The sequence below is a fragment of the Parus major genome, chromosome 3, assembly GCF_001522545.3.
Source record: "Parus major isolate Abel chromosome 3, Parus_major1.1, whole genome shotgun sequence".
Lineage (NCBI taxonomy): Eukaryota > Metazoa > Chordata > Aves > Passeriformes > Paridae > Parus > Parus major.
In genome coordinates this window covers 11,460,955-11,474,430 of record NC_031770.1, presented here as the reverse complement: position 1 = coordinate 11,474,430, position 13,476 = coordinate 11,460,955, and the positions used below count along the sequence as shown (strand labels likewise).

At 44.6% G+C, this 13,476-nt stretch overlaps 1 protein-coding gene across 1 annotated transcript in view; it reads right to left on the bottom strand.

The window, feature by feature from the left end:
- Positions 1–131: 131 nt before the first annotated feature.
- ABHD12 (abhydrolase domain containing 12, lysophospholipase) overlaps positions 132–13,476 on the bottom strand; it is a 37,713-nt gene continuing 24,368 nt past the window's right edge. The window contains exons 4-13 of the mRNA XM_015622251.2: positions 12,611–12,730; positions 9,717–9,747; positions 7,276–7,321; positions 5,953–6,082; positions 4,493–4,530; positions 4,229–4,308; positions 3,618–3,700; positions 2,822–2,900; positions 2,411–2,538; positions 132–2,017 (exon numbers count right to left, since the gene is read on the bottom strand). Of these exons, the coding sequence (XP_015477737.1) occupies positions 1,978–2,017; positions 2,411–2,538; positions 2,822–2,900; positions 3,618–3,700; positions 4,229–4,308; positions 4,493–4,530; positions 5,953–6,082; positions 7,276–7,321; positions 9,717–9,747; positions 12,611–12,730 (775 nt within the window). The 3' untranslated portion in view covers positions 132–1,977. The remainder of the gene's footprint in view (positions 2,018–2,410; positions 2,539–2,821; positions 2,901–3,617; positions 3,701–4,228; positions 4,309–4,492; positions 4,531–5,952; positions 6,083–7,275; positions 7,322–9,716; positions 9,748–12,610; positions 12,731–13,476) is intronic.

The following is a 13,476-nucleotide window of genomic DNA, read 5'->3' as shown; positions in this document are numbered from 1 at the left end:
AGCCACAAAGATTTGCCCAGTCCCAGCTGCAAGCTCACCTCCCACACATAACCCTACTGCAGCCCTGCCCCACACCCAGCTGACCTGCTCAATGTGGGGAAAATGTCACAAAAACTGCCAGGTAAGACTGGTAAAGCTAAAGTGATCAGCAGTCAATGCCTTTATTAAAACTACACCACTTTTAGATAAACATTTCAGTTTAAATTTCCAAGCGTAGCACTGGCCTGCTAACAGGAATGGTGGTGGGACCAGCAACAGCAGCAGTTCTTGTGCTGGACACCCAGCTCTGTCCCACCAGGAAGAAGGCAGCAGCCAGGCCCCAGCTCAGGCTGCACTTTGCCCCAAGCCAGCTGCCAGCAGCAGCATTAACTGGAATGTGTGTGTTACTCTCCAGAGCCAGGTAAGCATTTCTTGTCTGTCAGTGCGATAAATTATGGTTGATGCACTTGTACTGAAGTGGCACAGCTACTTTATGAGTATCAGGTCAGAAACCTGAGGGACAACCGCACTAATGGCAGAAGAATCTTGGTAAAACAACAAGCTACTGTCTCTTTTGCAACTAGTATGAGCCTTCAGATATAACTCTGATGCATGCTGAGCAGATTACTACTATGCTGTAGACCCCTGACCAGTTGGGGCAGCACAATTCCCTTTGAGCACTGGTGACTAAACCTACAGCACCTGGTACTGTCTATATGGACTGGCATGGGGCAGGACCCCAGTGAGGCAGTGTGTGACTGACTCCTCTTTCAATGCAGAGCATAAACCAGCCCTGCTTCTAGCCCCATGCAGGGAAAGGACATCCCCAGAACCTCTCTCTGTGGGAAGGGCCCATTTCCACTTCCTCCTGGACAATGGTTGTCAGAGGGGCTAAGATGTGCTACTGGAAGTGCATAAAAGGCAGGGGGAAGAGATGGGGAGTGACACCCCAGGTCACATTTTTGCATCAAAAACTGGAACAATACGGCTACCAGGAACAGGAAAACCTGACCCAAGGAGTTAAAAGTAGTTAAGGAAAGAAAACCCTTGCCCTTCTCACCAAAAAGCAGCACATGGCTGTCTGGGTGTGTGCAGGGGTAATGGAAGACATCCATTCCAGCAGCCAGAAGAGGAGATCAAGCAAAAAAGTAATCTCACACTTTCTGGCTTAAACACCCAAATCTGCAGTTTATATACATGTGTCATTCCAATCCTAATAGGAAGTACTTGTGAAGGGGAGGAGGTCCACAGAGGATAGCAGGAATGGGAGCAAAAAATGTTGTTCAGAAGGAAAAAAGTACAGGAAAGATAAAAGGGCACTAGCCTTTCCCACTAAAGAGATGTTTCAAAAGGAAGAACAAAAAAAAAAATCTTTCATTTTATTTCCAATGTGTGCAATTACCCCAACACTTGCAGCACATTGTGAGTAAAGAGCTGAATAAAAATACCTCTCACTACCTGGATCCTCCATGTATTTGTAATTACATCCACTGATTGAAAAGGAAAGGCAAAACATGTATTTTCTAGAAAGAACACCTCAAACTCAAGCAAGACAACTGCAGTAAGGAGACATGGCAAAAGCCATTTGTCTACAAATGTATCTCTACATGATCCAAAAACAGCAGCAGTGTTTAAAAGTGAAAGAAATATCCTTGGTCATGACACAGAGTCCTAGGAACATCTGTCCTCAGCAGTACCATGAGGGATGGGCGAGGCTATGCTGCGCTTACATTTTTCACCGTTTGGTACTGGCTTCTGGGCTGTTACCACCCCTCCGTCCAAGTCCAAAAAGGAGCCAACAGCTTCTTCCTTCTGCTGTCACAGATGCTGATGCCAGAAGCTGGAGTTGCCAAGGGTACACATCAGGGCTGGAATGGGAATCCCTGACCTGCTCTAGTGCCAGGGATGGAAGAACGGCAGACTGACCCACAGGGAGCAGGGAGGAAAAGGAGAGAGAGGAAGGAAATGAAAATCTCTGTGCTGACAAGCAGACAGTCTTCAGTGATGATGCTCATGTTCAGATTTTCCCAGGAATTCCCTAGAAAAGGAAATGACAAAGCAGTGACACTTGGCTCTCCTATACTCTGGTGCTAGCTACAGCCTGCAGGTCATCCCATTTCCCTGGCAAATATTATGTCTCAAGCATTTGCAGCTACAAGGAACAGCACTGAGCTTTGCTCTCACACCCATCAGAGGCTCCCACTGGAAGAGCCAAACGAAAGCAACTGCTCTGCAAACAGCTCCTCTGGAGCATGCAGCTCACAGCAGAGATGAGCCAGAAAGTGCTCCCAGATTTCTGTGGCTTCCCTTCCCAAAACCTGCTTTGCAAGGAGGTGGAGAGCTCTGACTCCCGTGCTAAGCCAGCCCTGGTATCTCCCCCGCTGTGGAGAGCAAAGGGTGCCCAGCCCAGCCCAGCGGGGAGCGCAGTTACCGCAGTATCCGAGGTAGCTCTGGACTCCTGTAGATGTACTTGTGCCGGTAGCCGAGGTCTGTGTGGAAGGGCACAAACTGCACCTTGTAGTCCCGGAAACTCCGCGACGTCGCCGCGATGTTGTAAAGCTGAACCCAAGGGGAGGCAAGTGAGGCACTCGTGTTAATCCAACCCAGCTCCCCCTGCCAAACCCACAGCCCCTTCAGGCATGGTTGAGGGGCCCTGGCATGAGCAGCTTTGGTGGCTCCAGCCTCATTTCACTACTGATTTGCCACCACCAACACTACAGAATCTGCAGTCCCTCTGGGCTATGCATTTTACACCTTTCTGTTACTGACTTCTTGCCTGGCTGAGACGTTCTATCCACACCAGTTCCTCCAATCAAATCAGTTTGCAGAGCCATGTGTGTACCTTTTTTCCCAGATGAAATGGTACCACTGGATCATCCTCAGCATGAAGGATGAGCAGGGAGCAGGAAATGTATTTCACACTGTAAAACAGACAACAATGTCACAAAGGCTCAGAGCAATCCCATCATTCTCCAACGCCAACACATGTACATTTTCAAGAAGAGTGCAATGACAAACATGTGCTGTGGGCTATTAACTACAATTTAAAACCTTATCTGGTCACCATTCATTTGATCTATAGAAAATTCACCAGTGAAAGACATGCTCATAAAATTTTCTTGCTGCTTAGACCAGAGAAAAGTGGCTCACTCCACTGTAAATCATCACCCTTCCCACCCCCCCACCCCCACCCAAGTCCAGTTTGGTTTCAATACTGGAAACTCACAAATGCTCAGGCTCTTCAATGAAAGACTCAGTGAAAGGACACAATGTGATTACAGGCACAGTGGCTTAGGCAAATACACAGCAAAGAAATCTACTCAAACCTTCCTTCCATGTTCCAATGCTACTGTTTAACTTGTAAGGTACACTTGAAAAGCATAAATGGCACAAACCAAATCAGCAAATCCCTGAGTAGTCTCTGTTCTCTCTGTTGCATCTGTTCTTACATGAACAATTTAAAAAGACAGAGCTCCACTGTGCTGCTCTCAGGGCTGTGAGAGTAATTGAAATCACTCCAGTAAGAGCAATGCAGCAACAAAAAAAAGCCAGAGAGTGCAGTCTCATCTCTATCCTCATTGATGCTTGCCATGGCTTACTTCAGCCACAGCTGAGACCCCAGCAAAGAGGTAACTCACTTCTCATCGTTTGCAAATTTAATTCCACTCGTCGTGATGGGGTCAAGGAAGAACCAATCAAATCCAGGGAAGTATCTGTATATCTGAGAGGAAAAATCTGCATTAGTAGCAGGCACCAGCAGGCCACTGATACAAACAGTACTAACAGGGCAGGCCACTGCCACCCCATAACATCCCTTGGCTGCTGACCATGCTCTTTGCTGTAAGACTGCCCATTTCCACCAGCATTATTTTTCCTCCCCTGTTTCAGGCCTATCTTACCAGCCTGCTCAGGAGCAGGCCCTGTGGGTGCTTGCATGGTCAAAGTCTCCAGATTTCATGCAGGACTGTAGGAAATTCTTCTGGGAAGCGTTTTATCCCAGGGCATCTCACCAGCTTGGCTGCATCTGAGGTCTGGACTGGGTGTCTGCTCAGTTCAGAGCCAGTTCATTCCCATGCTGGACACATGGCTCTGGCACTGCTTATTGTGTGTTCCCAGCAGCTGTCTCAAGTGTAGTTTACAGATACCACCACTGCCCCACAAGTGGTGCAGTTAGCTAAGCTCCAGCACTTCTGAAGGTTCATTTCTATGCACACAATTCCATGCCACCAGTGTGTCACTGTGTACTTGCCACAGAAAAGGGGTGACTCCGTGCCTCCTCCCGTATGTTGGTGAATGGAGATTCCAGGATCAGAGCATCCGGAGGTGTTTCTGAAAAGCCAAAGGCAATGTACTGAAATGCAGGGGTGCAGACAGCCAGCAAGGTCAGGGTCTGCCTCATGAGAGCAGCTGCTGCCACGGTGCACCAAGGACAGCTCTGTCACCACCCCAAACATCTGCGGGAATCTGGGTCAGCAGCAGGCTGCTGGGAAGCACATCCACGCGTCACACTCACCTCTCTCGCAGAGCCGCCGCACCAGATTTGTTGCAACTCTGTAAAGAAGAAGGAGCACTGAATTGGCACAGGCCCTCTGCAGAGCAGCAGCTCCACTTGTACCTGGCACAGGTACAACTCAACAGCCACAAGGTCAATCCCTCACACTGCACGAGGTCTGGGAAGCTGGTCCTGTGCTCCCACCAGCCTCATGTACCCGACTGCCCCAAGTAACATCAGGGGCCTGTGTGTAAGTGAACAAATCCAAGGAAGAAACACACCAGGCAGCCCCTTGGATGGACTCCTTTCAGGTGGCTGTCAGGCTCCCAGCACATCCACAGCAGTGGGACACAGCCTCCTACCTCCAGACCACAAGGGCTGAGCAAGAGGGGAATACGGGATATAGGCAGAGGGGGGCTGTGTTCCAGGCAGCTGGAGTGCAGCATCCCAGGGCTACACTGCAAGTTGCTTCCCTAACTGGGACAGAAGGCAGCAAGGTCTCCCCTATGCATCACCCTAATGAGACAGGGATATTTCCAAAGTTGCCAAGTCCTCCAAGCACAGCACATTTCACAAACCTTGAACTCCAGACTGGCTGTGGTCACTAAAGAACTCAGCTGGGGACCAGTCTCAGGACACTCTGACTGCAGTGTTGGGAAACATCACAAGCATGCTCTGACCCAGAAAGGGATTCTGAACAGGGCAAAAAGTGTAGAGGACAAGACAAAGAGAAAGTCTTTGTCTTTTCTCAAACAAAGCAGGGTGTTTAGTGTCACAGCAGTGAAGAGCCACTTCCCTGAAATACCTCCCTGAACCAGCATGTATTTCACAGCTTTTGTGGTCTTACAGTTTATCTGTACACAGATCAGCTCAAAGGTAACTCTTGTGTTACCTCTGCTCCTCCACCAATCACAAAGGTAAGAGCATGTGATGCTGAACATGACTTGCCTCCAGACAGCTATGGAAAGGGAGGAAGCAGGAAATGAAAGTTAAAAACATGAAGGCAAAGATACTTGACACCTTGAACTTCCCTGTGCCAGGCATGACCATGCAAACATCAGAGGTGGCCAGCATCGAAGTCATGCAGGCATCTACACAAGCACTGATTACACACAGCATGTTCATCAGGACAGGAGGAAAACCTTTTGTAAGGACAAGGCACACACAAGCATGGCTGGTCTGAGACACTCTTTTAGAATACTAGGGAAGTCTGATGTTCTACTCTGAAAGACAATCTGCAATCTATTATTCTAAGTGTCTTTCTAGTGTGAACCCTCTGGACAATGAAGTTCAAGATCCATTGCTGCAGTCATTCACTGTAGCCCTTCTCACTCTGTACAGTGCAAAAGGAGAAGCCACCCTCCAGAAATTATACCACAGATGCCAAGCCAAACCAGCCCAGGGATTATAGCAAAACAGCACCTTCATCCAAGGTCAGTGCTTAATGTTCTTTAGGAGTGCCACTAAGATTAGATGCTTACCCTGTGCCCAGGGAGTGTCCCCATATATAGACAGGGTTGTCTCCACTCCGTGCTTTTATCCAGTCGAAGACATGAAGGGCATCATAGGTCATTCCCCTCTCTGACGGGCTGCCTATTGAGTCACCCCAGCCTGGAACACAAAGAGTCCTGCTGAAAATCGCTCAAACTGCTCAGCAGAGCCAGCCAGCTCCTCCCATGCAGCCATCTACAGCTGCAAAGGGACCTGGGACTTCACCTGTTCCCTGCACTCTGTTTGTGCACCTCTACTATTTGGGGCTGAAAGCCCTGATTAAGGGCTAATGACTCACAGTCATTTAATCCAGGTAACTGCTGTCTGCCAAGGAGGTTTTGTGGATTTAGTCAACAAAACCAAGGACTGGATCTCAAACACTGCTACAACAGCATTCTTGCACATACCCACATGCAACAACCCAGCTCCCAAACCTTTCCTGTTTTTGCATGCACGTAACCAATTTGTAAGTGGAGTCTGACAGCCCCGGATTGGACGCTTAGGGCCAAAACCCAACCATGTCTCACAGAGCTGTCGCAACATCAGTTTGTCTGTGCTGCTCCATCAGTGCCCTCCAGCAATTTTCCACCCTCCTGACTGTTCTGGCTGCATCCAGCACATCTACACGTTGTATGGTCTTAGCAAGCTAGCACCCCACAGCCCTTCTAATAAGCAGCCAGAGACACAGCTGCCAGCAGGACAGAAAAACAGGGCAAGCTCCTACAAATAAAACCTCTCCCAAGTGTCTTCTTGATAAAAATGCAATGGATTAATTTCTTTCCTGTATCTGCAATGGCAGTACACTGCAGCCAAGGCTTAAATACTAAGAAGGTGAAAAAAGAGCAGCAGATGCCTGACTGCTGGTGCAGAGGTGCAAAGCAGTCATGGCTTCTGCCAGGTATTGTTAGCAAATCATTTACTCTGTCTTATCTCACTCATGAGCTTTCAGAAAGAAGTAAGGACAAGTTCAGTTCCTTGTGTGACCTCAGGAAAGTCAACTAGATCTTATCCAAAAGGACTACACCTAGGCAAGCCCATCAGCTTCTGTATGTGCACCTGGGGGATGCCTTAAGTGGATGCTGTGACAGCCTGTGTGCCTGGCTCACTCTCTGTTCCTGAGCTCCCAAATATGCGCCCTGTGCATGAGGACACACAGGAGCCAGAGCCCACCCAACTGGACATCAGGAAGCAGTGCTACACAGGAAGGCACTGGAAAGAAATTTCTGGAAACTCTTTGAATGAGTGGGAAAAAGAGAAGTAATAATCACACCTAATTAGCTGGCAGCAAATGTTTGTAAAAGAAGCCCACATACCTCGATAGTCAAACGTCACCACGTGGTACCCGAGGGAGCTGAGAACCTGGAAGGCAGAGAAACACTCAGAAAGCCATTACAGAGCCTTGCACACCAGCCATCCTCTTGTACCAGGCCAAGATGCAGGGATTCATTTTATAAAATTATTGACATGTTGAATGGCCAATTTACAGCGTTTTAATGTAGAAGGCACAGAGCTTTCCAAACCCTAATCATCTCAGCCCACTGGTTTTACTCCATGTGTTTCCTGGACCTCATATCAGGCTACCTAAGATGCTGATTATCCCTTTAACAGCTTTGACCTTAAGATCTGCAAATATCCTACTGTTACCCCTACAAAGACTTTCATGTTTTCCAGTGAAAGAGTACAACTGCTTCAATTATGTTACTTGAATTGGCATAAATGTAAGCATAACATATAGGAGCTCGTTTCAGAAGGCTTAAACATATAGATCAAAAATGTGCAGTTGCTCTATTATGAATATTTTTTTTATAACCAATGGTAACCCCAACAAAGTCTGTTAAAAAGAAGTAAACCCACTCAATTTTAGACCAACTTGCTTGGAAAAAGTGCCTTGGTAAAACCAATACAAGCATTCCAAGCTATCATTACTTGCTATGAATCTAACAGCTCTGTGGTATACAAAAATCAACAAAAAGTTACAAAAGGATTAATATGTTGCTCTTGTGGTCTATGCATGATACATTATTTTTAAAAAAGCAATATTAGTATTATGCTATACTCTAAAGAGGAAATATAAGTTTTCTAGTGGTACTGGGACTATTTTACTCTACAAATGAAATGACACCTGTCAGCTGAGCATTACTTGTAGCACAATTTTAAGAGATTACATATATTGGGTAGATTTATAAACAAACATTTCACAACCACTTTGGGGCACACAGTATCAAGTGGAGTTAATACAGACAACTGGCACCTGACTGGAAAAGGGAGAGAGCACTTCCCACTAGACAAATTAGATGCTGCAGGATAGCTGTTTCCAATGGAATCACTATATGGCATTTTTATATGTTCACTTACACGTTGAGTTCCCTGATTGGACATGCAGAAGATGAAGTTTCTTCCTGAAAAGTTTGGTTTTTAGCTTTACAATGTGATTTTACTGCTAAGATATCATATACAACCTCACCTTTCCTAGGCCATTAAAAATTATTTAATCTGTTGAGAGCTCACCTATCTTCTGTACATGTTAGCTATGTGTTGGCTGCATGGAAGGCCTATTAAAAGCACCAGCAAAAAGGACAGCATCCCAAACTGGTTCATTCTGCTGGAATAAACACAAACCTGGAGTTTCTGGAGTGGTTCTGCTAAGCCCATGTGTGTGTTCACACTGACTGAAAAAGGCAAACTAAGCAGCTTGCCTGGATGCTCTCAGAAGCAAAGAATACCAGACCCAGGAATAGAAACCTAGGGTTTTGGTAAACTGTGTTCTCTGTATATGTACACACAGAAAGACACCAACTCTGTATATTCTGAGACACTGCTGCTCCTGTCCATCAAAATCAAAACCAGCTCCTCTGCCTGTCTTGGCCAGCACAAAATGCATTGCAGCAGAGGCTGGTTCCCAGAAAAATGACAAAACAGATCACCATACATGACAGTCTACTCAACCAATTTTCTGCAACTTAGCTCATCTTTTTTTCCTAAAGGAAATGAAGTATCACCTGCCTCCTTGGGGTTGCTAAACGTTATTTTCTAAGCAATCTGAATTTGAAAGATTTTGCAGCAGGGGATCTTGCATTGAATTGTAATAAAGCTTTATGAGTGCCAACACTGACACAAATTATAAAGAGAAGAAAAATCAGACTCAGACCTCTCTGAAATGAACCAGCAAAAACAATTATTGCTTTTTTAGAAACATGACCAAGAAATTGTGTGTGAGAATTTCAGCTAAAAGAGAGTTTAATAAAATTAATTACCTCAAAAATCGTTAGCGAAAACACTCAAAGCAACTGTGTTCTCACATAACTCACACCATATTGCTACACCTGGGAAATTCATTGGATTTTCTATAAAACCTTCTGCACATGAGATGGCACCAGTCATACAAATGTGCTGTGCTATGAGTAAAGATGAAATCCAGGCTGAATACTCTTAAATGGTACCTTAGATTAGTACCAAGCTAATCAATCAAACTGGGGCTGTAATTAAATAAAACTTTTGATTTTTCCCAGAAACTGTGTTGGAGCTGGCAGTTAACAACAGCAAACAGAAGACCTTTCAAACATCTTTGAAGATGGGAGAAGTATGCTCACAGCTTACAGATCCCTTTTCCCATATATTTAAATCTCTATTTAAAGGACACAGAGCCCCAAGAGCCCTGTGCCTGCTGGCAGTGGGCTGTTTGAGCAGTCTTCTCAACTCTGTGCACACCTGATGTGTTAATGCAGCTGTTTGGACAACACAGGCAGCCACCTACCTTGTAAAGCTCCACACGGTGATCCCCTCCTCTGGCAAGAGTGATTGATGAAGAGAAAAGGAGAGGAAAAAAGAAAGAAAAACATAAAACAATCAAACAAAAAGAAACAAACACAAAAAACCTCCAAACCAACCACATTTGAGCATTTAAGTTTCCAGAAACATATTTCCCAATTGCCTCAAGCAATCTAATAAAAACATGCCAAACATGAACACCATAAATGCTTTGTCACAGGCTTCAAGGAGACAGCCAGACTTCATCGAGGTATGAAGGACATCATTTTGAAGTCAACTTCTCCATTAAATGTTGCCTCACAGCAGGTAAAAATGAACTTTTCAACCCACCCTGCTATCTGCCTTTTCCAAAGTCTGTAATGCACCCAGAACAGTCTGTCCCTTTTTGCTTTGCAAAAACGATCTCTTGCCACAAGTGCTGTCCCAGCCAGTGGGTCCTGACTCTCAAAACTTTGATGCTCCCAGCAGAAATCACGACATTAAGCCAAGTAGGTGGCCCTTAGATTTTCTCACCTGGCTCCAAGCACAAGGAAAGAAAGGACATGTGCAAAAATGTGAGCAGAGAAAAGCAGAGCTGAACACTGTAAATAAGTCCAGGGGAAGAATCTGCTTTTATTTATAAATAGAAACTGAAACCTAGACAATGGAAAGGAATGTGAATTTACTGAAATTTCAGTATTACATACCTTAAGACATATGCACAACATGACATGGCTAATCCATATCAAACTTTGGTCTAGTATTGGTATTACAGTAAATGTACTCTGGCACTCATGAAAACTCTAAAACTTTCATACCTTGACTGGTTTGGTCAGTGCAGTCTCTAAACCAAAATGCCATATCTCCCTCTAAGAACACATGCACTTGCCAGCCAAAAGCTGTCAGGTCCAACTGTGCTACAAACTACCTAATGCAGTAAAGAACAGGGCAAGATACAAGGGGTTGCTTTTAAGTGATTGTGAATCATACAAGCCTGAACACAATGATCTGTTTGTTTGAAAAGTCACCTTTCACATGCACACATTTGTGCTTTTTCATGCTTTCCTTAAAGTGTAACGGGATTTTTTCCTAAGGGGATCAAGTACACATGGCTTTTTTGCCTCAGCCCCAGATCACTCAAGTCAAACCAGGAATGCAGTGCCTTTCACTCATGGTTAATGCAGCAGGTAAAACAGTCCTTGGACACACAACTGAATGTGCAGCACAGAAACAAACATATAGTGACATACATTAAATCTGAAATGGCAATGCCAAGACACCTCCAGCTCCTCCAGTGCACAAAGTGAAATGTGAAATATGTAACTGATCCCTAGCTCAGTGCTTTATCTCAGGAGCACTTGGGGGAGTTGAGAAGGAAATCTAATCAATACACACACAGCAGAGATACCGGCCCCAAATTGCCACCACTAAGCTGCAGAATGGCTTCCCTTTGTATCATTTGCTACACCAAATAAAGGCAAAAGCAAAAAAAAACAAAGTGAAGAAATATTTGAAAAACAATACTACAATTTGATTAAATCTTGCAATGCATCAGCACAAGAAGGCAAGGGCGGTTTTCAAAAAACCCATCTGCTCATGCATTTCCTGGGTTGCAGCACACATCTTCCACACCGTGCCCTTGTACCAAGAAAAGCACACTGCTGAGACAAGAACCTGTGTAAAAATGTTCTTGTGATGTAGAGGCTAGCAAACCTTCACTACCAGCACAGCTAAACCAGTTTTAGTTTACATCATGGAATTTGTTTTCCTACAATGTTGCTGCTCTTGCAGAGAATCTATGGGCTGACATCAGCTTCAAAAGAACATGCAATCAAGAAAAAACATCCCAAGAACTGACACTCCAAATTCAGCATGGGGTTGATACTCTTTTGTAAAATGAGTATTTTTAAGAGAAAAGACTGTGTTCTAATAAACTAACAAAAGCACTGTAACATGTGGAGAGGTGGCAGGAAGAATATGATCCTGAGAAGTATCTTCACACTGCATTAATGGTTTTTAGCATCCATCAATAAAGTACAGAGAACTAACCTACAACTTTAGCCAGTAAACAGTCAACTATAAATTTTCAAATTTTAGACGTGCTCCTGGTCCAGACAAATGTCCTAGACAGATGCAATAATGAAACAAGATCAGCACATGACCTTCCTCTTTCCTTCTGATTTTCCTTCCTCAGAATGTGTTAATTACCAAAATAAACACACAAAAGGAACTGGAAGGTTTATTTAATGCCCGTGAGTCACATATACAGAAGCACTAATACCATCCCATGTCTCAATTCAGAGACTACTACGCTGAAAAGAAATATTTCTCATCACCTGATTTAGGAAGGGTCACAACCTCCTGGCTTCTAGCAGAGGATACAAGGTAAACTATAATATCAGGTATCTCTGATAACTGCAATAAATCTATTCCAACATTCAATAAATGGAGAGGGATCATTCCATAAAACATATGTGCCTTCTTTTAAAAGGAGAAGCACCAAACTAATTTTAGATTTTATTTCAGTTTTAATCATTCAGTTTGGGTTGGAAGAGACTTTTAAAGGCCATCTAGTCCAAATCCCCTGCAACAAGCAGGGACATCTTCAGTTAGATCAGTTTGCTCAGAGCCCCATCCAGCCTGACCATGAATGTTTCCAGGAATGGGGCATCTGCCTCCTCTCTGGGCAACCTGTTCCAGTGTTTGACCACCACCCTCATTGCAAAATCTTCCCTGTATCCAGCCTAAATCGACCCTCATTTAGTTTAAAACCATTTTCCCTTGTCCTATCGCTACAGCCCCAAAAGAGTTTTTCTCTGTCTGTCTTTCTCAATGTGCTGAAGCTGTGACAAGCCAGGAAAACACAACCTGAAACAAAGCCATCAGTGTTTTGTGGCTCACCTTGTTCCTGCATTGCCATGCAGGTAAAGGATTACAGGATGGCTGGAGCCCAAAGCTTCTTCAAACCACAGCTGGTCCTTCCCTCGGGCATTCTTCCACAAGGCTGCAGGGACCGTGTGCCTGTGTACAGAAGGAAAATTTACACTGTCCTGCTGCTACTCAACACTGAAGTGTCTGCCACTTGAACTCTGAGATTTTCTGTTCAACTCCTTCACTCAGGATTACACACCTCACACACACTTTTCATACAACTGTCCTGATTAGCTGACAAATGATCACATTGAAAAGGCAGTGGCTACAACTCTTTGTACATTTTCACCTCCCATTACCATTGCCCTCAAAACTTAGGGCTGTCTGTGCAAGGCATCACACTTCAAAGGCACAATTACTGAACTTCCTGCTGCTCTGGGAAAAGAATTGCAGTTCCTCAGCTTTTATGGCACTCACTTACTTCAATTAACATACTTATATATCATAAACAAGATTCACTGCTATGTCAGCAGATGTTCAGAATAATCAAAGGCAGTTGGGCTCAGAGAGAATGTGTAGAGATTAAGAGGCATATCTGACTACAGCCAATCTGAGAAAAAGGGGGAGCCCAGGCTCTGAGGAGATGATCATGTGTTTTGTTTTCAGGCACAAGGTTCTTGAAGGTGTAACATTTTATCTGAAAAAGTTACAACCTACAAGAGGCAGGAATTTTTAACTCACAGCAGTTCTGTAGATAATGTACCTAGGTGGCCTGCAAGAAAGAATTCAACACTGGTGGAGGAATGACAGAGGAATGACAGACTGAACAGAAGGTGGGCAATTAAACTGGATAATTAGAATACAAACACAAAGCAAGTACATGCCCATATCCATCT